This window comes from Astyanax mexicanus, chromosome 3, assembly GCF_023375975.1.
Source record: "Astyanax mexicanus isolate ESR-SI-001 chromosome 3, AstMex3_surface, whole genome shotgun sequence".
NCBI classification, from domain to species: Eukaryota; Metazoa; Chordata; class Actinopteri; order Characiformes; family Acestrorhamphidae; genus Astyanax; species Astyanax mexicanus.
Genome location: NC_064410.1, coordinates 13,961,273 through 13,987,012, shown reverse-complemented (window position 1 = coordinate 13,987,012; position 25,740 = coordinate 13,961,273). Strand labels below are relative to the sequence as shown.

General features: G+C 36.4%; 1 protein-coding gene across 2 annotated transcripts in view; it reads right to left on the bottom strand.

The window, feature by feature from the left end:
- LOC103042351 (interleukin-2 receptor subunit beta) overlaps positions 1–24,928 on the bottom strand; it is a 33,505-nt gene extending 8,577 nt beyond the window's left edge. Inside the window, exons 1-9 of one of the 2 annotated variants that reach the window (XM_049475895.1) lie at positions 24,748–24,928; positions 17,308–17,394; positions 6,494–6,611; positions 6,200–6,278; positions 5,084–5,174; positions 4,698–4,822; positions 2,677–2,899; positions 1,135–1,210; positions 600–684 (exon numbers count right to left, since the gene is read on the bottom strand). In XM_049475895.1, the coding sequence (XP_049331852.1) occupies positions 600–684; positions 1,135–1,210; positions 2,677–2,899; positions 4,698–4,822; positions 5,084–5,174; positions 6,200–6,278; positions 6,494–6,611; positions 17,308–17,386 (876 nt within the window). In that variant the 5' untranslated portion in view covers positions 17,387–17,394; positions 24,748–24,928. The remainder of the gene's footprint in view (positions 1–599; positions 685–1,134; positions 1,211–2,676; positions 2,900–4,697; positions 4,823–5,083; positions 5,175–6,199; positions 6,279–6,493; positions 6,612–17,307; positions 17,395–24,747) is intronic. The other variant, XM_049475896.1, reaches the window with a different exon arrangement.
- Between the last annotated feature and the right edge of the window lie 812 nt (positions 24,929–25,740).

Genomic DNA, 25,740 nt, shown 5'->3' with positions numbered 1-25,740 from the left:
TTTTTCCTCTGTTTTTTTATTTCTTTGGAAATATGTTTGTACTTTCTGGAAGAATTATTTTTTCTGGAAAAAAAATCAAGGGGGCCAAGACTATGGACAGGTCACTTCAGTTTCTCTGATTTTGCTATTTATAGGTATATGTTCCCCCTAAATTCCAAATAAAAATATTCTTATTTAGAGCATTTATTTGCAGAAAATGACTGAAATAACAAAGAAGATGCAGATCTTTCAGACCTCAAATAATGCATCTTAGCATCTTCTCCTCCACCAGTCTTACTCACTGCTTTTGGATAACTTTATGTCACTCCTGATGCAAAAATTCAAGCAGTTCAGTTTGGCTTGATGGCTTGTGATCATCCATCTTGCTCTTGATTACATTTGATTATATTCCAGAGGTTGTCAATTTGGTAAAATCAAAGAAACTCATCATTTTTAAGTGCTCTCTTATTTGTTTCCAGTAATTTGTTACACATTACTGTATGCCTATATATGTAAACAGGTAGTACAAAGTGAAATGTATGTAAACTTAATCCTAATGCAAAACTGCACTATTAATAATACCTTTAAACCATTAGAGAAGTAAATGACAGATAGCTAACCTGAAAGTTTCCTTCGTGGACGGAGAGAAGGGGCTGAAAATATTTGGACGGGTCAGGAATGTGCTCGGTGCCTGCTCTCAACATACTGCAACACAAAACAACACACTTTAACAACAACAAGAAATACACTGACACTTCTGATGAGCTGGTGGTTAAGTCCTGTTCAGTACGTAAACTGTATAGTCTGAAACCCTGAAAGATCAGTCTAATTTCACAGCAAGAACATCACAAGTGTGACACCCATATATTTTTTATTAAATCTGATTAATCAAATCAAAACACTATTTTAAATGTGTTCCAGTCCTAAGCCTTTCTAATGCATTCTGATCCTGCTGCTGCTGCCAGTAGAGGTCAGTGTAGCGCTGGCCTCTACTTTTGCTGTGACTAGCTGAGGTAGCCTCAACTCCCCATCTTAGACCAGAGGCCACTGCAGTCCTGTCCTCACTGAGTGTTTCATCCTGCTGTTAGTAATCACACATACAGGTACACAGGGTTCTCTTTCCTTATATTACAAATCATACATACAAACACTTACCAGCATCTGTGGGCAATGCAGACGGTGATTAAGATGAGCAGAATGAAAGTCAGTGCTATGAAGATCCACAGCAGTCCTGTTTCAAACACAGCAACACAAGAGTTCAAGCGTTTTAAGTTTAAAGTTTAAGTCAAGTCCAGTCTCAGTTCCCGCCCACTGTCTAGTCTTTTGCCCAGCACCCTGTCCAGTCCTTGTATGCATTCCCTGTCCAGTCTGTTTCACACCCTGGTTCAGTGTCCGGCCCTGTCCCGTCTGTGTTTCAGTAACCTCCTCTATCTAGTGTCCAGCCCCTTGTCCAGTGCTTGTCCCATGTCCAGTCTAAGCTCCCTGTCCAGTCTTTCGTCCCAGCCTTGTTGCCTGTCCAATCCTTGTCCCCTGTCCAGTCTAAGCTCCCTGTCCAGTCGTCACCCTCCTTGTGTATAAATAGCCCATTGTCTTTTGTATTCTTGTCTTCCTTATATGCATGTACCAGTTTTGTATTTTCTGTTTCTTCAATCCAGGCCTGTTGTTTTGTTATCTTAGTAAGTGTGCCAAGTCTGTTCTTTTTTATTCTTAGTGTAATTCTGCATCTACGTCTGTCCCTTTCATACATGGCAAATGTAGTAACTTTAGATGAGCTAACGTAGCATTCTGGCTTTTTGTTTTCTCAATATTTGTGTTTTGCTGAGGAATCTAAACAGTTACCGGAGTTATCCATTAACACACAATGCTGGTTCAACTGTAAACTGCTCTGCACTGTCACCGGGTTTGATAAAAGCTTCTCATCATTGACTGAATTAAAAGATCAATCTGATCTTATAAGAAGATCTTCTTTTGCTCTGAGAACTTTCCACTGCTTTCTGTAAAAACTACAGAACACAGCACAGTACTTTTACTTTCAGTGCTCGAGTACATTTTACAATAAACTAGTTGCAATACTTAAGTACAATAAATGTTGAATACTTATTACCTCCACTTAAGTGTGAACTTCTTATCTAATCAGTTTTTAAGAGAGCACATGTACTTTTCTCAAGACTGGTCATTTGTTTTCTACCACTGAGTTAAAGTTTTTAATAATGGGAAAGGGAGGGTTTTTTAATACCCTGTTAGACCTTGAGCAGTAGATTGTAGATGGCAGAGAGTAAAATTAAATGAAGCTTGTAAACAGGTTATTAATCCACAAATTAAGAGACAACAGAAACAGTCAATGTGCTGTCCAAGTTTCAGGCTCATTCTGAACAAGCTACGCTAATGTAAACAAATCAGACATGCACAGACTTTACTGTGTGATGTCAGCATTGTCATGTTTTTCAAAACTTTCACCTTGCAATGCTTTTTCGATAAGCTCTGATTTAAACACTGTTTTTGTGTAGATAGCACTTTTAAAAATATCCAGATTTGTGTGGACAGAGCCTAAGAGTTGTCAAACATGAAAGTAAATCTCTGTAAGTCATCTGTTTCTCTCTGATGCATTTAGGTGGAGAATATTTCAAATCCTAAAAAGGGGTCTCACAGTAAAAAGTAAAGAAACTCTGCTGTAGAGAGAGAGAGAGAGAGAGATACCTGGAGTGAGTGCATTATTGGTCTCCCGTGTATTTTTTTTCATGCCAATGTCGGACGTCCAGTTGGCAGAGGGGCTCCAGTCGCTCCACTGCCCATGATGTTGACCAGCATTTTTAGAATCCACAGGCTTTATCCTGACCCGGGCCTCGTACTGTTCACCCAGAACCACCGAGTCATTTTTCAGTTCAACAAATGTACGGACCACATCTACTGGTTTAATGTCCTAAACAAACACACACACAATTTTTATATAATATTGTAAATGAATACTGAGGTCATCCAGACTATGAAGGAACACATAAGGAATCATGTAGTAACTTAAAGTCTTAAAGAAACCAAAATACTCTGTGAAGCATTTATGTGGCTCTTGTCTAGTGTGCTGTTACATTTCTGAGGCTGGTAACTCTGATTAATTTATCCTGTGCAACAGAGATAACTCTTGGGAGAGCACTGTTCAAAAGCGCATTGTGCAGCTGAATTTAGGGCGTGTCCTGTGTCTTTAGTATTGTGAAGACGCAAAAAATACGCTGTGCGCAGCTCAAAATTCTTAATTCACTTAATTATTCATTGGTGTGTTTTGGGCGTAATGTGAAATAATCCCATGAGTGTGTCATTTGACTCTGACTTTGGCGCGTTGGTATCTAAAGAGCGCTGCGCTTTGTGAATCTCAGCAGAGAAGACTGACCTGTGCGTTTAAGGTACGCTGTGTAGGTAGTTCAGCAGCTTATTTAAGGGAAGAGCAATGTTAATTATTTTTTTATCCTGTTTATTGTTTATGTAAGCTGAGTTTACAAAACCTTTATCTATAGCTTTAGATCTATAGCTTTATATATCTGTGTATTTCACATTTTTTTAAGTTTTATACAATTGACAAGTGCCAGAGTGTGGTGGCAATGTGCTTTGATGTTTTTCAAATATAAAAAAATATAAACGTGAATTTCAGTTAAATAATAGTGAGGTGAAATAAAATAAAATTATGTGCAGTTGAAGTACTTTTCTCTTTTCATTTTTTACTTACCAAACTGCAGGATTTAAGTGAGAATGAGCATCTGCCTATATGCCTATATCTGCTATATTCAGCTACAGTTATTAAATCTGTGTACTGTACAGAAATATAAATCCTTACAAATGTCGGAAATAAATAAAACTAATAATAACTAACAGTTACTGTGCACATTTTAGGTATATTTTATTTTATAGTTGATTGCTGAAGGCTCTGGGTGAGGTGTTTTTTGCTGTGGTAAAGAAGTGATGGTGTGTGGTATTGTGCTTGGGGTGCGCAGTGCTCATGGTGAACAGTGTTCCAGTCATGGTTGCGGTTGGGGTTTAACTGGACTAGTCGCGCAGCTCTATTTTCCACCCCAAGATAGAAACACGCCAGAAATGTACCTGAACACACGTCACTTCCGGACCACCACGCCCATCGTCTTTAATATATTTCTAAACTCCACCGCTATTTTAACAACGTGTGCACAAAACATGGAAATAGACTGTTGACGGGGTGTAAGATAGCAACATGCATTGCAATGTGCCTTGTGCTGTGTGCACGATAGGGTCCTTGGTTTTCTTTTTCTGGGCCGGTCCTGATAAGAGCCACTTGAAGATACTTTCAAAGTTATTGTTTTTTTTTTTTTGATTGACTGACCTTTAATAATTAAAGTAGTTTTTTCTTTGCTTAGTTGGGTAGTTCTCGCCATAATATGTATTGGAACATTACTTAAGTAGAGCTATTCACTGTATACCAACTCTACCTCTTCACAACTTTACAACAACTGATGTTCTCAAACACATTAAGAGAACAAGAAATTCAAGTAAAAAATTTCTAATTAACTCTTGACAATTCAACACAGCTGTTAACTAAAAGCCTGAATTCCAGGTGACTCAACCTTATAAAGCTGACTGAGAAAATCCAGCCAAGATGTGCAAATCTGTCATCTAAGCAAGAGATGCTACGTTGAATAATTTAAAATATAAAACATATTCTGCTTTGTTTAACATTTTTTTGTTAACTAAATACTGACCTTCCAGCTGTGTGATAAGGGCTTGAACTGTAGCTGATAATCAAAATGGATGACAGAGAAAGGGTCTCTGTTCCAGCTGATGTTCCCCCTGTAAACACTTGGCCTGCTCGGTGGGTCCAGTTTAACTGTTAATCAAACCAATCAACACACAGCAGCATTAATCAACACTCTTATTGCGTAATGCAGCTTCACTTTATTGTAATTTATATCAAGAATACCCTCTGTATACCAATCTAATAAATAAAGAACTAGGTTAATAGAGGTGTTTCCAATAAATTGGAACATAAGTTGAAGAAGGTAGGTGGTTCTAATTATGTGTAAGTGGAAGCATAAGATAGGTGTTGTTTCCAATAAAGTGGTAAGAAGAGACACATGGAGAAACGCACTGTGACGACCAGGTTTGTACTTCTCCAGCCTGGCAGCCTCAGTTCCATTACAGATCACCTTCAGATCGATATTTGCAGCAAAGTTGAAATTCTGCATGGAACACAGAGAAATTACAATCACTTTAATGGCGAATTGTGATCACAGGTACGTGTATATCACCCAATCGTCAGGTATCTGGATGAGCTATGTTTTTTTCTGTTCCACTCTAAACATTGCAGTTGATACAGCACGGGGTTAGTTTTACTTGGGGAGGTGGAGTTTTTTTAACCATCTGTTACATAAACTTAGTGTCAATACAGAGTTCAGAAGGTGACTAAATCTGGACGAAATATGGATTAAATCTCATAACTAACTATCACTACCCCCCTCCACCCCACACACACACATTCACCTGGTTATCAGTCACATTTTCCCTTTTAAAGCTCTTCAATAAACTTTTATTGGTAACACTTTACATGGATTGGTCCATTGTATGGTCTTGTTAATGCTCAACTGACATTCAACTAACACTGAATTGAATGTCCATTAAATTTAACTTTACCCTATGTTGAATGTAAATGATTCAAAATTGAACCTAACCCTACACCTAACCCTAACCTTAACCCTTAATCAACCATAAAATCAAACCCTACACCTAACCCTAACCCTAACCTTAACCTAAGCTTAAAATCTAACCCTAAACCCAATCCTAAAATATTAAGATAAGAGTTTGGGTTAGAGTTGAATGTAGGGTTATATTCAATAGAGAATCATTTACTTTCACCTTTTAGTTCATTTGCATTTAATAGACATGTAGTTGAATATTAGTTGAATGTCAGTTGAGCATCAAAAAGGCCATCAAATGGACCATCCAAGTAAAGTGTTACCCTTTTATTTAGCACATTCTAATGATTCTAGATGATTCTAATATAAAAGGCATTAGAACGATTCTGAGCTATAAAACAGTAAACCTGCAAACCTGGTGATGTATTAGCATTGTTATTTAGCAATAGCTGGTGTGGAAGGATTTTTTTCATAGATTAAATGTTGTGTTAATGTTGTGATTACTTTTTTTTGCGATTGATGCTATTAGTTATAATTCAGAACAATAAATGTCAAATTTATCTTTTGCTCACCGGTGAAGGAAAGTCAACGACGCAGCCTCTTGGGGCGTCAGAATGATAGCTTAATGTCTTCAGTTCACATTGTTTCTCTCTGCAACACACACACACACAATAGATAAAACAATACAAAGCTGTTAGCATGCATTAGTAGTTTATGATGAGAAAAGAGAATGGATAAAGTGCAGGTGTACCTAATGTACTGGCTGTTCAGTGTACATATAGTAAACTGCCACATGAAACACACACACACACACACACACATATACCAACACACACACTGAAACTCATTGATGAGAAGTGACTCACTGAGATCCTCGGAATGTGTCTCTCGTGGCTCTGAGGCTGCAGTCCTGCCCGCTGTGCTGTGTTTTGTGTTGCCAGGTACAGGAGATTTGAGTCTTGTAGTTATTTACACACAACAGACCTGAAACCCACACAATACAACACACTCAACAACAACCCACACACTGACACACCTTCAATACTGAGTGCTTCAGAGTAACTACTGAATCAGTCAGAGTAGATACTGAATAAATCAGAGTAGATACTGAATCAGTCAGAGTAGATACTGAATAAATCAGAGTAGATACTGAATCAGTCAGAGTAGATACTGAATAAATCAGAGTAGGGTAACACTTTATAATACTGTTCCATAGTTAATAGGTAACTAAGCAGGAACTAAGCAGTAACTAATTAATAGTGCTGCATTAACACCTAAATATTTTCTATTAACTACCAGGGAGTACTGAATAATTACTCAGTAGATAGTACTGAACTAATGATTATAGTAGTTCACTATTAACTCCACAATAATTACTGAGACTTACATATCTCCCAGAGAACTACTTACTAATAATGTCTCCTTTATAATAACTACTTATTACTTACTGCTCAAATCAACATTAACTACTGAAAACCCTTACATGCCACCTGGGGAACTATAGATCTAAATCAGTCTACACAAACAATTATATTAAAGGCATATTTGAGTGACACCAATTGTAGTAGTGGTAACCTTAATTACTTTATTATCCTCAGTTCCTTCCAAATATTAGCAACATATAGTAAAATACTACAGTGTTTATTACTCTGCTTAACCATCATTTTTGGAAGAAAAAAACAACATTATAACGTAATATTATTGCATAGAACAGTGGTTCCCAACCTATGGGTCGCCAAAGATCCACGATGGGTCGCGAAGCCCTCTTGATTTTAAGGGGTTTAATTTTAATACTATATATAGTCTAGGGTAAGCAAAATTCGCCGCTTCGCTGCGCTCTCTGTCTCTCTCTCTCTCTCTGAAGCGCGCGCGGGCGCTCTCTCCGGCAGCGCGGAGCTGAATTCAGCTCGAGGCTGAATATAATAATATAATAATATAAGAATATAAAACTCAGTTTAGTTAAATAAAGGAAAATGAGTGAGGGCCTGTAAAGTTAATCAATTATTGTCCAATATTTGGTCAGGTTGAGGTTTTGGTGAGCTGTTTTACTGATTTGAAACTGAAACTGAAACTGATATTATTCTTTTTTTTGTTTGTTTGTTTTTATTTTATATAAATTATTTTTTATTCATTTTAAATAGTTGTATTATTTTATTGATCTAATTATTTTTTTCTTCATAATATAAAAATTCCTTATGTTTTATGTATCCATTTTTTCCTTTTTTACGTGTTTATTTTATTCATCTATAGTAAATGTCAGTTTTTATTTATCATTTCTAACCCCCCCCCCCCCACCCCAACCCCAACCCCAACCCCAACCCAATTATACACTTACATCTTTTACATTGGGGGTTGGGTCACCAAAGCTTACAATGGTAAAAATATGGGTCCCTGAAGAAAAAGGTTGGGAACCACTGGCATAGAAGACATTGATGAAAGTTCTCCAGAAGGCATCTAAGACTCTAAGAGTGACTGTGAGACTGTAATAATGTAACAATCATTGCTTTAATACTAGGTATCAGCCTTATAAAAGTGCATCTTCAGCCTTTGCAGTCTCACAGAGATTTTTTTAACTGCGCACTATTAGGGTAATTACGGTAATTTCACAGCCGACGCAGCTCTCCTGGTCCTTCGTTTAAATTCTCTGCTGCTGCTGCTGCTGCTGCTGCTGGAGGAGGAGGATTAAGAGAGACTCTGCTGCTTTCATATTTCTGTATTTGATTGAAAATTACGGAGCCCGGGAGGGGCCGTGGATAAAAAAAAACAATTAAATCGAGTGAACGATGTAGCAGTTCGTGCTCACGTTTTCTTTAATTCGAGTGAACGATTTGCAATTCGTGCTCACGATTTCTTTAATTCGTGCTCACGATTTCTGTAATTCGTGCGCACGATTTCTGTAATTCGAGTGAACGATTTCTGTAATTCGTGCTCACGTTTTTATGCGCAATAAGACAAGAAGCTCGGAGGGAAAGGAGCATTTTCTCTCTTGATCTGTTACAGGGGTGCAGTAATGATAATCAGTTATCTACCTTTATAACCTGCTGTTATTAATGCACTAGTGTTACAGTTAGATGTACAGTACAGTGAGCAGATTTTGCCTGGTGGTGGAATCTCTACAGCGCGTGGGGGAGAGCCGTCCGCGGCATCGGTTCCCCCGCCGCCAGACACCTGCCGCGCGCGCAGGTCTTCACGGAGCTTATTTACCAACAATATAGACAAATATAGTCAATTCCAGTCATGATTAAAGGAAACAAACATTACTAATGCAGGATAACTGTGTGTTATTAAAACCAGATCAAAACAAAGTTATAATGCAATGTGGAACTGTTTATAATTTCTTATTTTCAACAATAGTATAACGTAAAGAAGTATAATTTTATAAATATACAGCTATAAGACTTAGGTCCAAATGTACACTGTAAAAGTTAATAAAGATAATACAAAATTAATGCAAGGTGTGACAGTTGTCTATGAATGGCTCATATAAGACTATATAAAATCAAAATAGCTGGTCTAAAATACTATTAATACAATGTATTAAGATATTTAGTAAATAGGCATTTCATATAATAATTTGGATCAATTTGATAATTTATTCCAATATGTTTCCTAAAATAATTAAGTTTCTATATCTGATGAAATGTCCTGAATATCTGCTTATTCTCAAATCACAGTGTCCTGCCCAGAAACATGCCACAAGCTTCAAATAAAAAAATATAATAATTATAAACTTCTTAAATGTATATTTTCTGAATTATGTGTTTATTTATTATACAAATTATTAAAATATAGATTAAATCTATCATAAAAGTAATAATGATGTAACCAGATTTAAGAAGGTGTGCATTTCCTTGGAGGCTGGCTGAATGTTATTTAGAAATTAATAAACACATTTGCACATTGCATTAACTTTATTTTGATCTGGTTTTAATAACACACAGTTGTCCTGCATCAGTAAAATGTTCGTTTCCTTTAATCATGACTGGAATTGACTGTATTTGTCTACATTGTTGGTAAATAAGCTCCGTGAAGACCTGCGCGCGCGGCAGGTGTCTGGCGGCGGGGGAACCGATGCCGCGGACGGCTCTCCCCCACGCGCTGTAGAGATTCCACCACCAGGCAAAATCTGCTCACTGTACTGTACATCTAACTGTAACACTAGTGCATTAATAACAGCAGGTTATAAAGGTAGATAACTGATTATCATTACTGCACCCCTGTAACAGATCAAGAGAGAAAATGCTCCTTTCCCTCCGAGCTTCTTGTCTTATTGCGCATAAAAACGTGAGCACGAATTACAGAAATCGTTCACTCGAATTACAGAAATCGTGCGCACGAATTACAGAAATCGTGAGCACGAATTAAAGAAATCTTGAGCACGAATTGCAAATCGTTCACTCGAATTAAAGAAAACGTGAGCACGAACTGCTACATCGTTCACTCGATTTAATTATTTTTTTATCCACGGCCCCTCCCGGGCTCCGTAGAAAATAAACTAGTAATCAAGATATTGAGATCTTTTCCAGCTTATTTTACCCCCGGATCAGAGGAGGACTCTTTGTGGGTTGTTAACCAGCTTTAGGATGTGTGTTAGCTAGCTAAGTTAGCTAAGTTGTGTGTGTAGTTAGCGTTAGCCAGCTAAGTTAGCTAGGTTATGTGTGTGTTCGTTAACTGGCTAAGTTAGCTAGGTTATGTGTGTGTTAGTTAGCTAGTTTAAATGTGTGTTAGTTAGCTAGGTTATGTGTGTTCGTTTGCTAGCTAAGTTAACTTTTATGTGTGTGTTAGTTAGCTAGGTTATATGTGTGTTATTTAGCAAGCTAAGTTAGCTAGGGGAAATGTGTGTGTGTTAGCTAGGTTAATTGTGTTAGCTAGGTTAATTGTGTTAGCTAGGTTAAATGTGTGTGTGTTAGTTAGCTAGGTTAAATGTGTGTTATTATTATTATTATTATTATTATTATTATTATTATTATTAATGTATATTTCCCTTTATAATACTGTGATATGATCTGCCGTAACTCCTAAAGAAGAACACAGTAACTCCTCAGTAATTAGTAATTAGTTAACATGTTTCTCACTTTATAATACTGTGGTATGATTTACAGTAACTCCTAAAGAAGAACACAGTAACTCCTCAGTAATTAGTAATTAGTTAACATGTTTCTCACTTTATAATACTGTGGTATGATTTACAGTAACTCCTAAAGAAGAACACAGTAACTCTTCAGTAATTAGTCATTAGTTACCATGTTTCTCACTTTATAATACTGTGGTATGATCTGCAGTAACTCCTAAAGAAGAACACAGTAACTGCTCAGTCATTAGTAATGAGTTACCATGTGCTGCTGTTAACTCCCGAAAAAAGAAGACAGAGACCCCTTATTAATTATCTATGAAGAACACAGGGATGCCTAGTCCGTTATCTAACACAAATATTTATTCATCTAAACATGATTTCCCCCAGAATAAGGATGTAGGACACAGCCTACAGTAAAGCTGTATGTGAGCCATCACTTCCACTGAGCACATCTCCAGGAGGACTGAAGAAGAGCACAGGTGTAGAATAAACACCTATAACACACTGACAGAATATTACAAAAATGGGGGTTAAGCAGACTACTGCACATTTCAGTGTGTCTAACATTTGGAAGATATTGAGCATACTAAGGTAAGTAAGGTTAATATATGATAAGTGGTGTCACTGACTTTAATATCACCACTGATAGAATAACCTGCAGCAGCAGATAAACACACTGATAGAGGCTAGGGTCCGGCGCTGTGGAATTACCGTAATTACCCTAATAATGGGCACATAAAGTCTGTGAGACTGCAAGGCTAAAGATGAACGTTTATAAGGTTGGTGCTGAAAATTAAAGCAGTGACCATTAAAACAAAATTGAGTACAGTCAGTCTTAGAGTCTTCTGGAGAACATAAATAATGTCTACTATGTAATAATATTACTTTTATATTACAATATTATTTAAAATAATATTACGTTATTTTTTAATTATTTTTTTTCTTTTAAAAATGGGGTTTAAGCAGATTACGACACACTGTAGTATTTTACTATATGTTGCTAATATTTGGAAGGAACTGAGGATAATAAAGTAATTAAGGTTACCACTACTACAATTGGTGTCACTCAAATATGCCTTTAATATCACCACTGATAGAATAATTGTTTGTGTAGACTGATTTAGATCTATAGTTCCCCAGGTGGCATGTAAGGGTTTTCAGTAGTTAATGTTGATTTGAGCAGTAAGTAATAAGTAGTTATTATAAAGGAGACATCATTAGTAAGTAGTTCTCTGGGAGATATGTAAGTCTCAGTAATTATTGTGGAGTTAATAGTGAACTACTATAATCATTAGTTCAGTACTATCTACTGAGTAATTATTCAGTACTACCTGGTAGTTAATAGAAAATATTTAGGTGTTAATGCAGCACTATTAATTAGTTACTGCTTAGTTCCTGCTTAGTTACCTATTAACTATGGAACAGTATTATAAAGTGTTACCTCAGAGTAGATACTGAATCAGTCAGAGTAGATACTGAATCAGTCAGAGTAGATACTGAATAAATCAGAGTAGATACTGAATAAATCAGAGTAGATACTGAATAAATCAGAGTAGATACTGAATAAATCAGAGTAGATACTGAATCAGTCAGAGTAGATACTGAGTCAGTCGGAGTAGATGCTGAATCAGTCAGAGTAGATACTGAATAAATCAGAGTAGATACTGAATAAATCAGAGTAGATACTGAATAAATCAGAGTAGATACTGAATCAGTCAGAGTAGATACTGAATCAGTCGGAGTAGATGCTGAATCAGTCAGAGTAGATACTGAATAAATCAGAGTAGATACTGAATCAGTCAGAGTAGATACTGAATAAATCAGAGTAGATACTGAATCAGTCAGAGTAGATACTGAATCAGTCAGAGTAGATACTGAGTCAGTCAGAGTAGATACTGAATCAGTCAGAGTAGATACTGAATAAATCAGAGTAGATACTGAATCAGTCAGAGTAGATACTGAATAAATCAGAGTAGATACTGAATAAATCAGAGTAGATACTGAATAAATCAGAGTAGATACTGAATCAGTCAGAGTAGATACTGAATAAATCAGAGTAGATACTGAATAAATCATAGTAGATACTGAATAAATCAGGGTAGATACTGAATCAGTCAGAGTAGATACTGAATAAATCATAGTAGATACTGAATAAATCAGGGTAGATACTGAATCAGTCAGAGTAGATACTGAATCAGTCAGAGTAGATACTGAATAAATCAAAGTAGATACTGAATCAGTCAGAGTAGATACTGAATAAATCAGAGTAGATACTGAATCAGTCAGAGTAGATACTGAATAAATCAGAGTAACTCCTGAATCAATCAGAGTAGATACTGAATCAATCAGAGTAGATACTGAATCAGTCAGAGTATATACTGAATAAATCAGAGTAGATACTGAATAAATCATAGTAGATACTGAATAAATCAGGGTAGATACTGAATAAATCAGAGTAGATACTGAATCAGTCAGAGTATATACTGAATAAATCAGAGTATATACTGAATCAGTCAGAGTAGATACTGAATCAGTCAGAGTATATACTGAATAAATCAGGGTAGATACTGAATAAATCATAGTAGATACTGAATAAATCAGGGTAGATACTGAATAAATCAGAGTAGATACTGAATCAGTCAGAGTATATACTGAATAAATCAGAGTAACTCCTGAATCAATCAGAGTAGATACTGAATCAGTCAGAGTATATACTGAATAAATCAGAGTAGATACTGAATAAATCATAGTAGATACTGAATAAATCAGGGTAGATACTGAATAAATCAGAGTAGATACTGAATCAGTCAGAGTATATACTGAATAAATCAGAGTATATACTGAATCAGTCAGAGTAGATACTGAATCAGTCAGAGTATATACTGAATAAATCAGGGTAGATACTGAATAAATCATAGTAGATACTGAAACAGTCAGAGTAGATGCTGAATCAGTCAGAGTAGATACTGAATAAATCAGAGTAGATGCTGAATCAGTCAGAGTAGATGCTGAATCAGTCAGAGTAGATACTGAATAAATCAGAGTAGATACTGAATCAGTCAGAGTAGATACTGAATAAATCAGAGTAGATGCTGAATCAGTCAGAGTAGATGCTGAATCAGTCAGAGTAGATACTGAATAAATCAGAGTAGATACTGAATCAGTCAGAGTAGACACTGAATCAGTCAGAGTAGATACTGAATAAATCAGAGTAGATACTAAATAATTCAGAGTAGATACTGAATCAGTCAGAGTAGATACTGAATAAATCAGAGTAGATACTAAATAATTCAGAGTAGACACTGAAAAATTCAGATGAGATACTGAATAAATCAGAGTAGACACTGAATAATTCAGATGAGATACTGAATAATTCACAGCAGATGCTGAATAATTCACAGAGTAGAAACTGAATAATTCGGAATAGAAACTGAATAATTCAGAAGAGACACTGAATAATTCGGAGTAGATCCTGGAAAATGTAGAGTAGAATGTGGATCATTCAGATTAGATGCTGAATAGTTCATAGTAGATACTGTAGAGTTGGATCTAAATTATTTAGAGTACATACTGAATAATTCAGAGTAGATACTGAATAATTCTGAGTAGATACTGAATAATTTATCGAAGAAACGAAATATTTAATTGTAGAAACAGAATCATTCATAGTAGATGATGAATAATTAGTACATACGAATTTATTCATGCTTAATCATGGATTCATACATAATTCATACATTAGTTACTGTATATTATACCACAGTTACTTTCAACCCTGCAATTGCAATGTGATTGGCTGAGAGGAGTGTCGTTATTAGTCAGCAATGCACTGTAAACGAAGCTCTCTGTGTATTACTCCACCACATACAGGTAACCTAGCAACGATGCAGTGCTTACAAAGAAGCTACAAACAGAGAAGCAATGGAACTATTTTATCTCGCAGAGGTTTTATAACGAAATAGATCATATTTTCTCATCATCTTTACATCAAACAGTCAGATTACTCCACCACATACAGGTAACCTAGCAACGATGCAATGCTTAAAAAAAAGCTACAAACAGAGAAGCAATGGAACTATTTTATCTCGCAGAGGTTTTATAACCAAGCAGATCCTATTTTCTCATCATCTTTATATTAAAATCTTTCAATAAACAGCAGTAATGGAACTGTGGTATAATCACAATAATACACTCGAGGTTTGTGCTATAACCTGTAATATTGCCACTACTGTGCTGATCTACAGCGCTCTGCCTACAGCCTCATGCCTACAAACGCATTTTTCCTCATTCTTCTTTACAAAATAGCTCAAGCTTAGTCAGATTTCTTTCAACAGTGGTTTTCTTCTTGCCACGCTTCCATAAAGGCCAGATTTGTGGACAGATTCTGACTGTGGATTTCTGCAGATCTTTCAGAGTGACCATGGGCCTCTTGACTGCTTCTCTGACCAGTGTTCTCCTTGCTCAATCTGCCAGTTTAGGTGGAAAATTATGTCTTTTTAGGTTTGCAGTTGTATAATTCTTTTTTTATTTTTGGACGATAGATTGACCAGTGCTCCTTGAGATGCTCAAACCTTGAAATATGTTTTTATAACCTAAACCCACTTTATCTCTGAGGTGCCTGGTGAGTTCTTGGTCTTCGTGGTGCTGTTTGTTCACTAGTGTTCTCTAAGAAACCACTAATGCAGTAACATAAGAGATGTATTTATACTGAGACTAAATTCACAATTATGCACTATTTTGTGTTGGCATATCACTTAAAACCTTAATAAAAAACATTTAAACGTGTGGTTGTAAGGTGCAAAATGTGAAAAAGTTCTAACGGGTATAAATACATACATGAGGTCCTATTTTAGTGATCTATAGCGCACTAGGTAATTGCGCTTTGCTCAGCTGGGTTTAGGGGCGTGTCCTGTGTCTTTGGTATCATAAGGGCGCGAAAAATATGCCTTGCGCCGCTCCAACAGTGAAAAGTGTGTATACAAATTCTTTCAATTATTCATGGGTGTGTTTTGGGCGTAACGTGAAATAAACCATTCAGTGTGCCAGTAATCATTGCCTTTTAGACGCCAGGTGTGCTCTGACTTCTGTTCATTCCTATTTTAAGAGCGCTTAGGAGACTGACTGAGCGAACCATTATTTACACTGGAGGGGGACCCTCAGTTACAATGCTGCTGAGCATTTACAAGTTAAAAGGGCTAAAAAATATATATAAAAAAATGAAATAAAAACTGACAAATAAAATATATACGTAAAAAAAGGAAAAATAGGACATTTTAAAAAAGATCATAATAATTTATATAAAAAGCAAAGAATTTATATCTTATGAAGAAAAAACTAACTAATTTGATCAAGAAAATAATAAAAATAAATAAAATGAATAAAAAAATTATATAAAATATAAGCTCATTAAAAAACTCATTTAAAACAATCACAGGCATTTAAAAATAATAAAAGTTTCATTTCAGTTTAAAATCATTAAAACAGCTCAACCAACCCTCAGCCTATCCTTTATATTTGACAATATTTGATTAACTCTACAGGTCCTTAATCTTCATCTTAATTTATTTAATTAAACTGAGTTTTATATTATTCGTAGCCTGGCGCTGAATTCAGCTCCGTGCTGCGGAAGAGAGAGAGAGAGAGAAATTTAATACCATGGATTTTACTACATTGATTCAATGTTTTTTATTAAAACGCCTGCAACATTTTAGAGAGCTGGACGAGATTTTAATAAATGAATTAATATATTTAATATTTTTATAAATTTGCCCTGGTGATAAGAAACGAACGCTCACATATAGCTTTATATTTCTGTGTTTTAAGTTGTTCTAAGTTTTATATAACAGATGGGCAGCACCAGACGCCAGGGTGACAACGTGCTTTATTTTTAATAATAAAAGTGAATTTCAGTTAAATAATAGCGAGGTATCTCTATTTCTAAAACTCCAGCATTTGAGTGAGAGAAAGCATCTGTTGAAATTCTCAAACAGTGCCCACTGTGATTGTGATTCAGTTCTGGCTGCGTGACTGACTGTTGAATTTAGACGTCCATTCACCGGATCTGCCGCCAAGATAGAAACACACCAGAAATTTACCTGAACACACGTCATTTCCAGAACACCACGCCGATCGGCGTTAATATATTCCAAAAATCCAACGCTAAAATAAACTGTTGAGGGAGTGTATGATGCCAATGCGCCTGCGCCTTGCGCAGGGTGTATGAGAGCATGTGTTTCATGCTAAAGCTTTTTGTTAAACCTTTATTCAGCAGATTCTACTTTAGAAAATATCAAATCTACCATGATATATTTTAATGGATAAAAACTAGGGTTTGGCAGACATACCACAATAGTTTTATCTCCCTTCCGATGTACAGGGAAGTACAAGCATATTAACTCTTCTAATAATAATTTTGAAAGTTTGAAACAAATGACACAATATGAATAGTATACAATTTTTCCAATCTTATATTCGCTTTACATATCGATTAATAGCTTTAGTCTTAATAAAATAAAAAGCATGATTAATGACTATTATTGAATTAATTTTAATTATTTGAATCGATTGACACGAATCGATAACTATATTATATATTTACGCACTTACCTGAGTGTGTGTGATTGGTATGACCAGGCCGAGCTGCTCCAGAAAGGAGCAGAACAGGAATTAGCCAAGCACTCCACATCACAGCTGCTGCACACACACACACACACACACACACAGAAGTAGAAATAAATTTATAGTGTAAAATTATATGAGTTTAATAGAATGTTACACAAACACACACAGTCACATCTTCTGCATTATCAGAGGGGAGGCACTAACTGTCGATATGATGACACACGCAGGACAGAGCAACCGCAAACAGAGCTGTTTATACCTGTGGCTGAAAGTGTAACTCACACTCTAAACACGGCCCTTTACACACACCCTCACCATCAACACCAAACATCAGCCGGACCACCTGCCTACCCTCACCAACACATCACCAAAACACAAGGAAGCACAAGGCATTAGGTGTTTCTAATAAAGTGGCCAGTAAGAGAAAGCACAAGAAAAGGGTTTCTAATAAAGTGGCCAGTGAGTGAAAGCACATAGAAAGTTAATTTTTATAAAGTGGCCAATGAGTGGAAGCACAAGGAAAGTGTTTCTAATAAAGTGGCCAGTGAGTGAAAGCACAAGATTAACAGGTGTTTCTAATAAAGTGGCCAGTGAGTGGAAGCAAAAGGCATTAGGTGTTCTAATAAAGTGGTCACTGAGTAAAAGCACAGGGTAGGAATATTAAATACAGTGGCCGGTGAGAGGAAGCACAAGGAAAGTGATTTTAATAAAGTGGCCGGTGAGTGGAAGCAAACGTTACAAGGTGTTTCTAATAAAGTGGCCAGTGAGTGGAAGCACAAGGAAAGTGTTTCTAATAAAGTGGCCAGTGAGTGGAAGCAAACGGTATTAGGTGTTTCTAATAAAGTGGCCACTAAGTAAAAGCACAGGGTAGGAATATTAAATACAGTGGCCAGTGAGAGGAAGCATAAGGATTTAGGTGTTTCTAATAAAGTGGCCAGTAAGTTAAAGCACAAGAAAAGTGTTTCTAATAAAGTGGACATTGAGTGGAAGTACAAGGGAGGTGTTTCCAATAAAGTGGCCAGTGAGAAGAAACACAAGGAAAGTGATTCTAATAAAGTGGCCAGAGAGTGGAAGCACAGAGAAGGTGTTTCTAATAAAGTGGCCAGTGAGTGGAAGCACAAGAAGGTGTTTCTAATAAAGTGGCCAGTGAGTGGAAGCACAGGGAAAGTGTTTCTAATAAAGTGGCCAGTGAGTAGAAGCACAATTAAAGTGTTTCTAATAAAGTGGCCAGTGAGTAGAAGCACAAGGAAGGTGTTTCTAATAAAGTGGCCAGTGAGTGGAAGCACAAGGAAGGTGTTTCTAATAAAGTGGCCAGTAAATAAAAGCACAAGGAATGGGTTTCTAATAAAGTGGCCAGTGAGTGGAAGCAAAAGGTAGGTCTCATTTGTCTGTATCGTATCCCACAGTTTCTAAGATATTGACACAGTTTGAACATTACATTGTTCTGTCTGTGTGATTCTGTGTTGTATTCAGTCTTTTTATCAGGCACAGTTTCTGCACAACAACGTTTTTTTATGAAGTTGTGTGATTGGTGTATCACAATACTACTATTACTAGTAACACCTAACCAACCACATTGGGGTACCCATGCAACAGGAAAACACTTGGCAACAGGTAAATCACAGCTAACATGCAACCACCTAGCAATCCGTTGCAATCAATCAGAAGCATCATATTAACCTTCCAATTTTCCAGAACTCAATCACAACATTTGGCACAGCAAAATCTTAGCAAGCAGAGTTTCCTTAGGTAACAACAACCTAGCAATTGTCTTCTGGACTAGATAAGAATGAACATGTTCAAACTATGAATAATGCCAGGGGTATAAAGCCCCTCTAGCCCACACCTGATGAAACTTCATCCTGTACTTCTGAGATGATGTTTTTCACTTTCAAAAAGCAAAATCTGAATTCAGATGTAAAGTTTGAATCTGAATCTAAATGTAAAAAAAATTAACAGAAAATATTACAATATTTTAGTAGAGAATTAACTGATATGTTGGTTCCTGAGGTTAAAATTAGGGTTGGTAAGATATGTGTGTAAAATGCTAATATTAGAATCAATACAATTAACATTTATACAGAAAACTGATGTTTTACATCAACTGTGCTTATTAAAACTTCTCTGAAGCTCTCCTCTTGGAGTGTAGTTTTATTTATAGTTCTCATCATATCTTTACTTGGATGGTAAATCAGGTGAGCTGCTGATGAAATTGAACACATTTAATGCGGTGCTGGCTGGGGGTGTCCAGTTTTGTTCTTTAAACCAGCTTGAATTAACTTAGAATAGTATATTTTTTACATTGGCTTTATTTGACATGTTGCTTCTCATGTAAAGTTGCTGTTTATTTTGGAGATGTGAGGTTTTTGCGTGACAACTTGGCCTCACACATTCTCTCACTTTATCTGCAGAAACACCTTACACTTTATTAGACACCAACTACATTGTGCTATTATTTACTGGCCACTTTATCACAAAAAAGATTAAACTGATCTGTTGGTTGTGTGTGTGTGTGAGTGTGTTCCATCTGAGTACAGGTACACAGTGCAATTAATTACATTCCTTCTAAACCAAAACGGTGCAACATTGAACAACGAGTACAGTATAGACAACACGAAGTGCAGAGGAAAGTAGAAAGTGGGGAAGCCCTCCCCTCGCTGTGAGTTTTGGCAGCGGGTTGCAGCTGAGCTCGCTGACATTAAAACTAATCTGGATATACAGCCATTGTTAAAAAGAAAGAGTTTCTAACCCTAACTGTATTTACATTGTTTCTGATAGCTGGTTAAAAAGACACAAATTAAAACCCACAGATCAAACCAGTGTGTCCAATAAAATACAACAAATTTCTCAACCCTGGTCTCTGTCATAAAAGTTTGTTTTCCACAGGATCCAACTGACCAGCTAATTAGCAATCCTTCATTAAGTTTAACTGTTAAAATTCCTTAGCCCCGAATGGACCATAAATCAATCAATATGTGTATTGAGCAGTTCATTAGACACACCTTACCACAACTTACTTTATGAAGGGCCTTTAAAGCAGAAAAGAGAAAGCATATATATATGCAGTAGAATATGCAGGAACAGGGTTGAGAATCACTGTACTTCACAGTAAATAGAGGGATTCCAAATGTTTTTTTTTCCTCTTTTTTTACTGTAATTGTATGTTTTCAGCAACTATACAGCAACTTATACAATAGTGTAACAATGTTTAAGCAGGTTTGTGAAAAGTATAAAGAGAAAGAGAATGTTGCAAAAGTAATTCATTTTAATAGTTCTGGGTTAGTTTTAGGTTATGTTAGAGTTTGTTTAAAACTCAAGTATTGCGGTGTAATTTATTATTTAGAGGGGCAGAAGAGATGGTTAAGCTGGAGAAAGAGGAAATGTGCAGAGGACTGAAATGAACTGAACTGATCAGGACTGAACTGATCTAAACAAAGAAGTGTTAATTAAAGAGTATTAATACTGTAGCCCCATTAGGACTAATATTTATTCATATTTTTTAATAATTTGTTTCAGTGTGTCATAAAAGCTAAAAGAACAGTTTTTAAGTTATGACATTGTTACATGAAATCCATTGCTGACATACTGTTTTGAATACTTTATTAAAGAATGGATTTGCTGATGGAATATATCTGGTCCTTTATATAAGACCTTTAAGAGAGGGCATTCCTGCCGTAAAGTGAAGATTTCCTGAAAATATATTTGAAAAGTGTTTTTATTTAGGCTGTATTACGTATATAGAAATGTCCACAGCATTTCAGTGTCAACAAAGGTAGGCCTTTTTAGATTCTGTTCATTTAATTGTAGTTTGTAAGTTGGATACTGAACCTTGGTTGGGTAGTAGGACATCTCGAAGCAGGCAGTAGAAAATTATAGCAGCCCGTGTTCTTATATATTTGCTGTATATATACATCTGCCATATGTTGCCACCCCTCAAAAATTTCTGCCCTACTCCTGCCACCCCATAAATATTTTTCTAGATCCGCCCCTGCGATCAGTATCAAGTATAGGTGACATAGGTGACTAATTTTCAAACAGACAAATATATTTCATTTATTAGGATATAAACTGTCTTACAAATTCCGTTGCTGTTCCAGTTTTCTCCATAATGTAAATCTGTTGTTGTTTATGTTGTATCAGAATTACCAATAGAATGAATGGACCAATAGAAACTTATATCTGTAACACATGTGGGACCTATTAATATTACATACCATCACTGTTAAATGGAACATGGTAAACCGTATATAAACGTGGTATATATCATTTGACCCATCTCCCTCAGCTGCCAACATCTCTTAACCCATCTCCCAACAGCTGTTATGTGGTGGTCTATCCTGTGGGGTCCTGACCATAGAAGAACAGGGTGAAAGGAGGATAATAATGTAGGTACAGATACAGGACTACAGTCTGTATTTATAGAACTACAAAGTGATCAATGAAGCTGAACAAATATAGAGAGAGTATAGACACAAGGAAATGGTCATAATCTTGTGTTTGATCTGTGTATATACAACACTGTGCAAAAGGTAGAGTCACTTGTGTAAGTCATTATGAAAAGCTACATAAGATCTGGGCAACAAATGTTTATTAACTAATTAAAAGACTAATATTAGATTTAATACAAATAACATTCATAAAGAAAACAGTTGTATTTATTAAAATATCTCCAGCGCTCACAGAGCTCTTAATGGATGTATTATTATTATTTTTTATAGTTCTCATCAAATCAACACCTGACTCAGTGCTTAATGATGGTAAACTTAGTGAGCTGCTCATGGAATTTAACACATTTAACTTGTTCTTATACTAGCTTGGATTGATTTGGAATAATATATATTATGTTGCCTTTATTTTACAAAAAAATCTTTATGTTGCTTCATGCACCTGTACCTGTACAGTACCTATAAAGCTGCTGTTTATTTTGGGGGATATGAGGTTTTTGTGTGACAGCGTGATTTCACACACTCTGTTATTTTACCTGTAGCTGCAGTACTAAAGTGACTGAGTGAAACTGTGTGGCATTCAGTTACAGTGTGTTTGTATGTGTGTGTGTGTGTAGGTGGGGAGGGTATGCATTTTGTGCATTCAGTGGAACTTGTAAATGAGTTAATGTTCAAACAGAAGAATTTGCTTACAACTGTAGTTTTATTGCGAAAAGCACCAAAAGGCAAACCCACACTAGTGCATTTGTGTGTGTGTTTGTGAAGGTGTATTGCAATGCTGCTGTGCTCCATTTAAAGCCAACCTTAACATATTACTTTATTCTTATTGTTAATTGCAATTACATAACTTTGACCCAACCAGGCAAATTTTGAACGTCTCCTTTTATTAATCATTTCTTCTGAAATCAAGTGTATTATCATAAAAGTTTATCCTGCTTTTGTTGGAGTAACTGTCTCCACTGTCCAGAAGGATTTTGGAGCATTGCTGTAATAATTTATGTTCAATCAGCAACAAGAGCATCAGTGGGATCGGGATGTGGGCTGGTCACCACCACATGTCAGCCTAATACCCCTTTTTAACACCTCAGACCTCTCTTTCCTTGCTTCGTTCTTTCCAAACATTAACAATGATCCTTTTCACTCTTTTGTATTCACCCAGTAATATTGAAAGCTTCTCATTCAGATTAGAAACTCTGATGTATGGTTCACATAGAACTATGAGTTTCTGTTTATTTTTCATGCCATGGAAAGAGTCGTCCCCCAAAACAAGGGTGTCTGCTGTGGCCACAGCTTGGAGCCCTGTGGCTCTTCTGGAGTGTCTAATGGTCCTCGATCAGCACAGAAATGACAGTCATTAAAGCAGAACTCTGGTGTAAAATGAACTTTTGGTTTAGTAAAACATGATAAAAAATACTTACCTTTAATGAATAGCACACCTCCGTTCTCCCACAGTGTTCCGAGATCTAGAAATTTTAACAGTTTATCCCAACACCCTTCAGACTGAGTGACACGGGGCATAATTTGCCTCGATAAATCGCTTTTTCAACCGTTATCCAGCTCAAAGTAGCTCCACACCTCCTTTTTAGAATCCAGAGAGCCCAGACATTTAAAACGAGATATTAATAAGTTAAAAAGTGCAGAAGAAATTAAAATTTATTTTTTGATTAAAAATCACTGTTTACATCCCATAACGCTAGCTTCAGTAATTCTGCCATTACTCCTGGAACCGGCTCCTACGCTATGCAGAGTCTATGTAATGTTATTAATGCCACGTTTTAAATGTCAGGGCTCTCCGGATTCTAGCAAGGAGATGTGGAGCTACTTTGAGCTGGATAACAGTGGAAGAAACTATTTGTTGGGGCAAAATATGCCTTGTGTCACCCAAACTAAGGAGTTTTTAGACAAACTTTTAAAATCTCAGAATGCTCTGAGAGAACGAAGGTGTGCTATTCAACAAAGGTAAGAACTTTTTTTCATGTTTTTCTACAGCAAAAGTCCATTTTAAACTGAAGTGCTCCTTTAAACTCTGATAACAAGGTCCAAAACAGTAAGAGGCATCTTATAGGTTTCTTCTTTAGTAGCCTACAGGAACTTCTCTGACTTCTGTGTCTATGGCCAGAAGAAAGTAGTAAATGGTTGTGCTATGGTAGTGCTAAGCTAAATAATGAGCTCAGACACTGTAGCTCGAAAATGTTTGAAAACAAAAAAATATATAAAAGATAGCAGATAGCAGAGCTAAGAAGAGAAGCGTCTGAACGGCACCAAAACAGGATGGAGCTGCATCATTCAGGAGAACCCAGGTCTTCCACTGCTTCACAGCTCAATACTGGGGGCTTTATACCCCTCTAGACTTGCCCACACCTGGCATGGTGGCAGTAGGTATCTTCAGAGACTAGACAAGCTCTGCATGTTCATTTGCCTGGGTTTGTTAGCAATGGATACAGTGTAAAATAGCTGAATAAATGAAATCATTACAAGGTGCGTCTAAATACAAATATTTGGACATGTAGCATATTTCCAGTAATGTAACAGTGTCCCTTAGACCTAATGACCCTGTTATTAATACAGAACGTCACTTCTCATCACACAGCCTGGTTATTGCAGTGCTCAGAGTTTTTGTAAACTTCCTGACTGGTCCCCGTTATGACATAAATACACCCCCATACAGAGACACACACACACATACACATACAGAAACACTCACAAGTCATCTAGTGCAAAATTTAGTGAGCGCTTCTCTAGCGTGAGTTATATGTGCTCTGTGGAACTTAGGCAGAAACAAACGCAAATTTGTACACACACACGCACACACAGGCACAGAAACCAGTTCTGTGGTTCATTTGCTGACCTCAGGATCACAAGATAAAATCTTCACAGACACACTCTACACTGATGAGCAAATGATGACATCATTTTGAATCATCTGTGTGTGTGTGTGTGTGTGTGTGTGTGTGTGAGAGAGAGACAGGAGCAGACTCACCTGTAGCTCAGAGCAGGAGAGATTCTGCAGTCAGAGAGGACAGCAGAAAATATATCCATCCATGTGACCTTTTCACACATTCACTAACCCCTCTCTCTTACTCTCTCTCTCTTTTGCTCTCTTCCTCTCTCATTCTCTGTCTCTTGCTCTCTCTCACTGTCATCATTTCTGTCTCTCTCTCTCTCTCTCTTCCTCTATGACTGCGCTTCTGTGTCACTCACTCAGTTCCTTGGCCCCTCCCTTTCTACTTGTCCATTCTCTCTCTCTCTCTCTCTCTCCCCCTCCCTCTTAGCTCTCGTTCTTAGCTTTCATTGGAACATTTGCAACAACTTTTGCACAAGCAATGATTTATATAAAAAAGTGTAAATATAAAAATAAATTATAAAATAAAAAGTGTGAACTTACATTATTTATAATTGAATTCTAGTAACTGTGTCATGTAATCAAAATACAAAAAAAACAATACATGTAATCTGTTACAATAAAAAACTAAAGAATTTGGTTACAGATACAGAACAAAACAGTAGAGAGATTACTAGAGGTTTATTTTACAGCTGAATCAGATCACTACTCTTACCACGTCTGTTTCTAATCCAGCGTGGGCAATAGTTTGTGAAATGCTGCTGTTGCTGATGTTTGTCATGACTTTTTCTGTCTTGAGTTGAGTATAACAAATCCCACGAAGGAGAATCATGAATCACGTTGTGTGCTGTTAAATGCATTTATTAATACAGATTATAACAAAGGCAAAGAGAACAGTACTGTATAATGTAAATTAGACCATGCAGTAGTACATATTCTTTCAGTAAACACTCCACTCCACTTTAAATAAACATCTAAAGAAAAAAACTAATCACCACTGAATCCAGGCAGACAAGCTGGAGTATGATTAGAGGACTGTTGTATGATTATATAACTAGCAGGTTGCTGTGTGATTACACGATTAAAAAATATAATCTTTCTCTTCCTTTGACTACATTCACACAGCAGGTA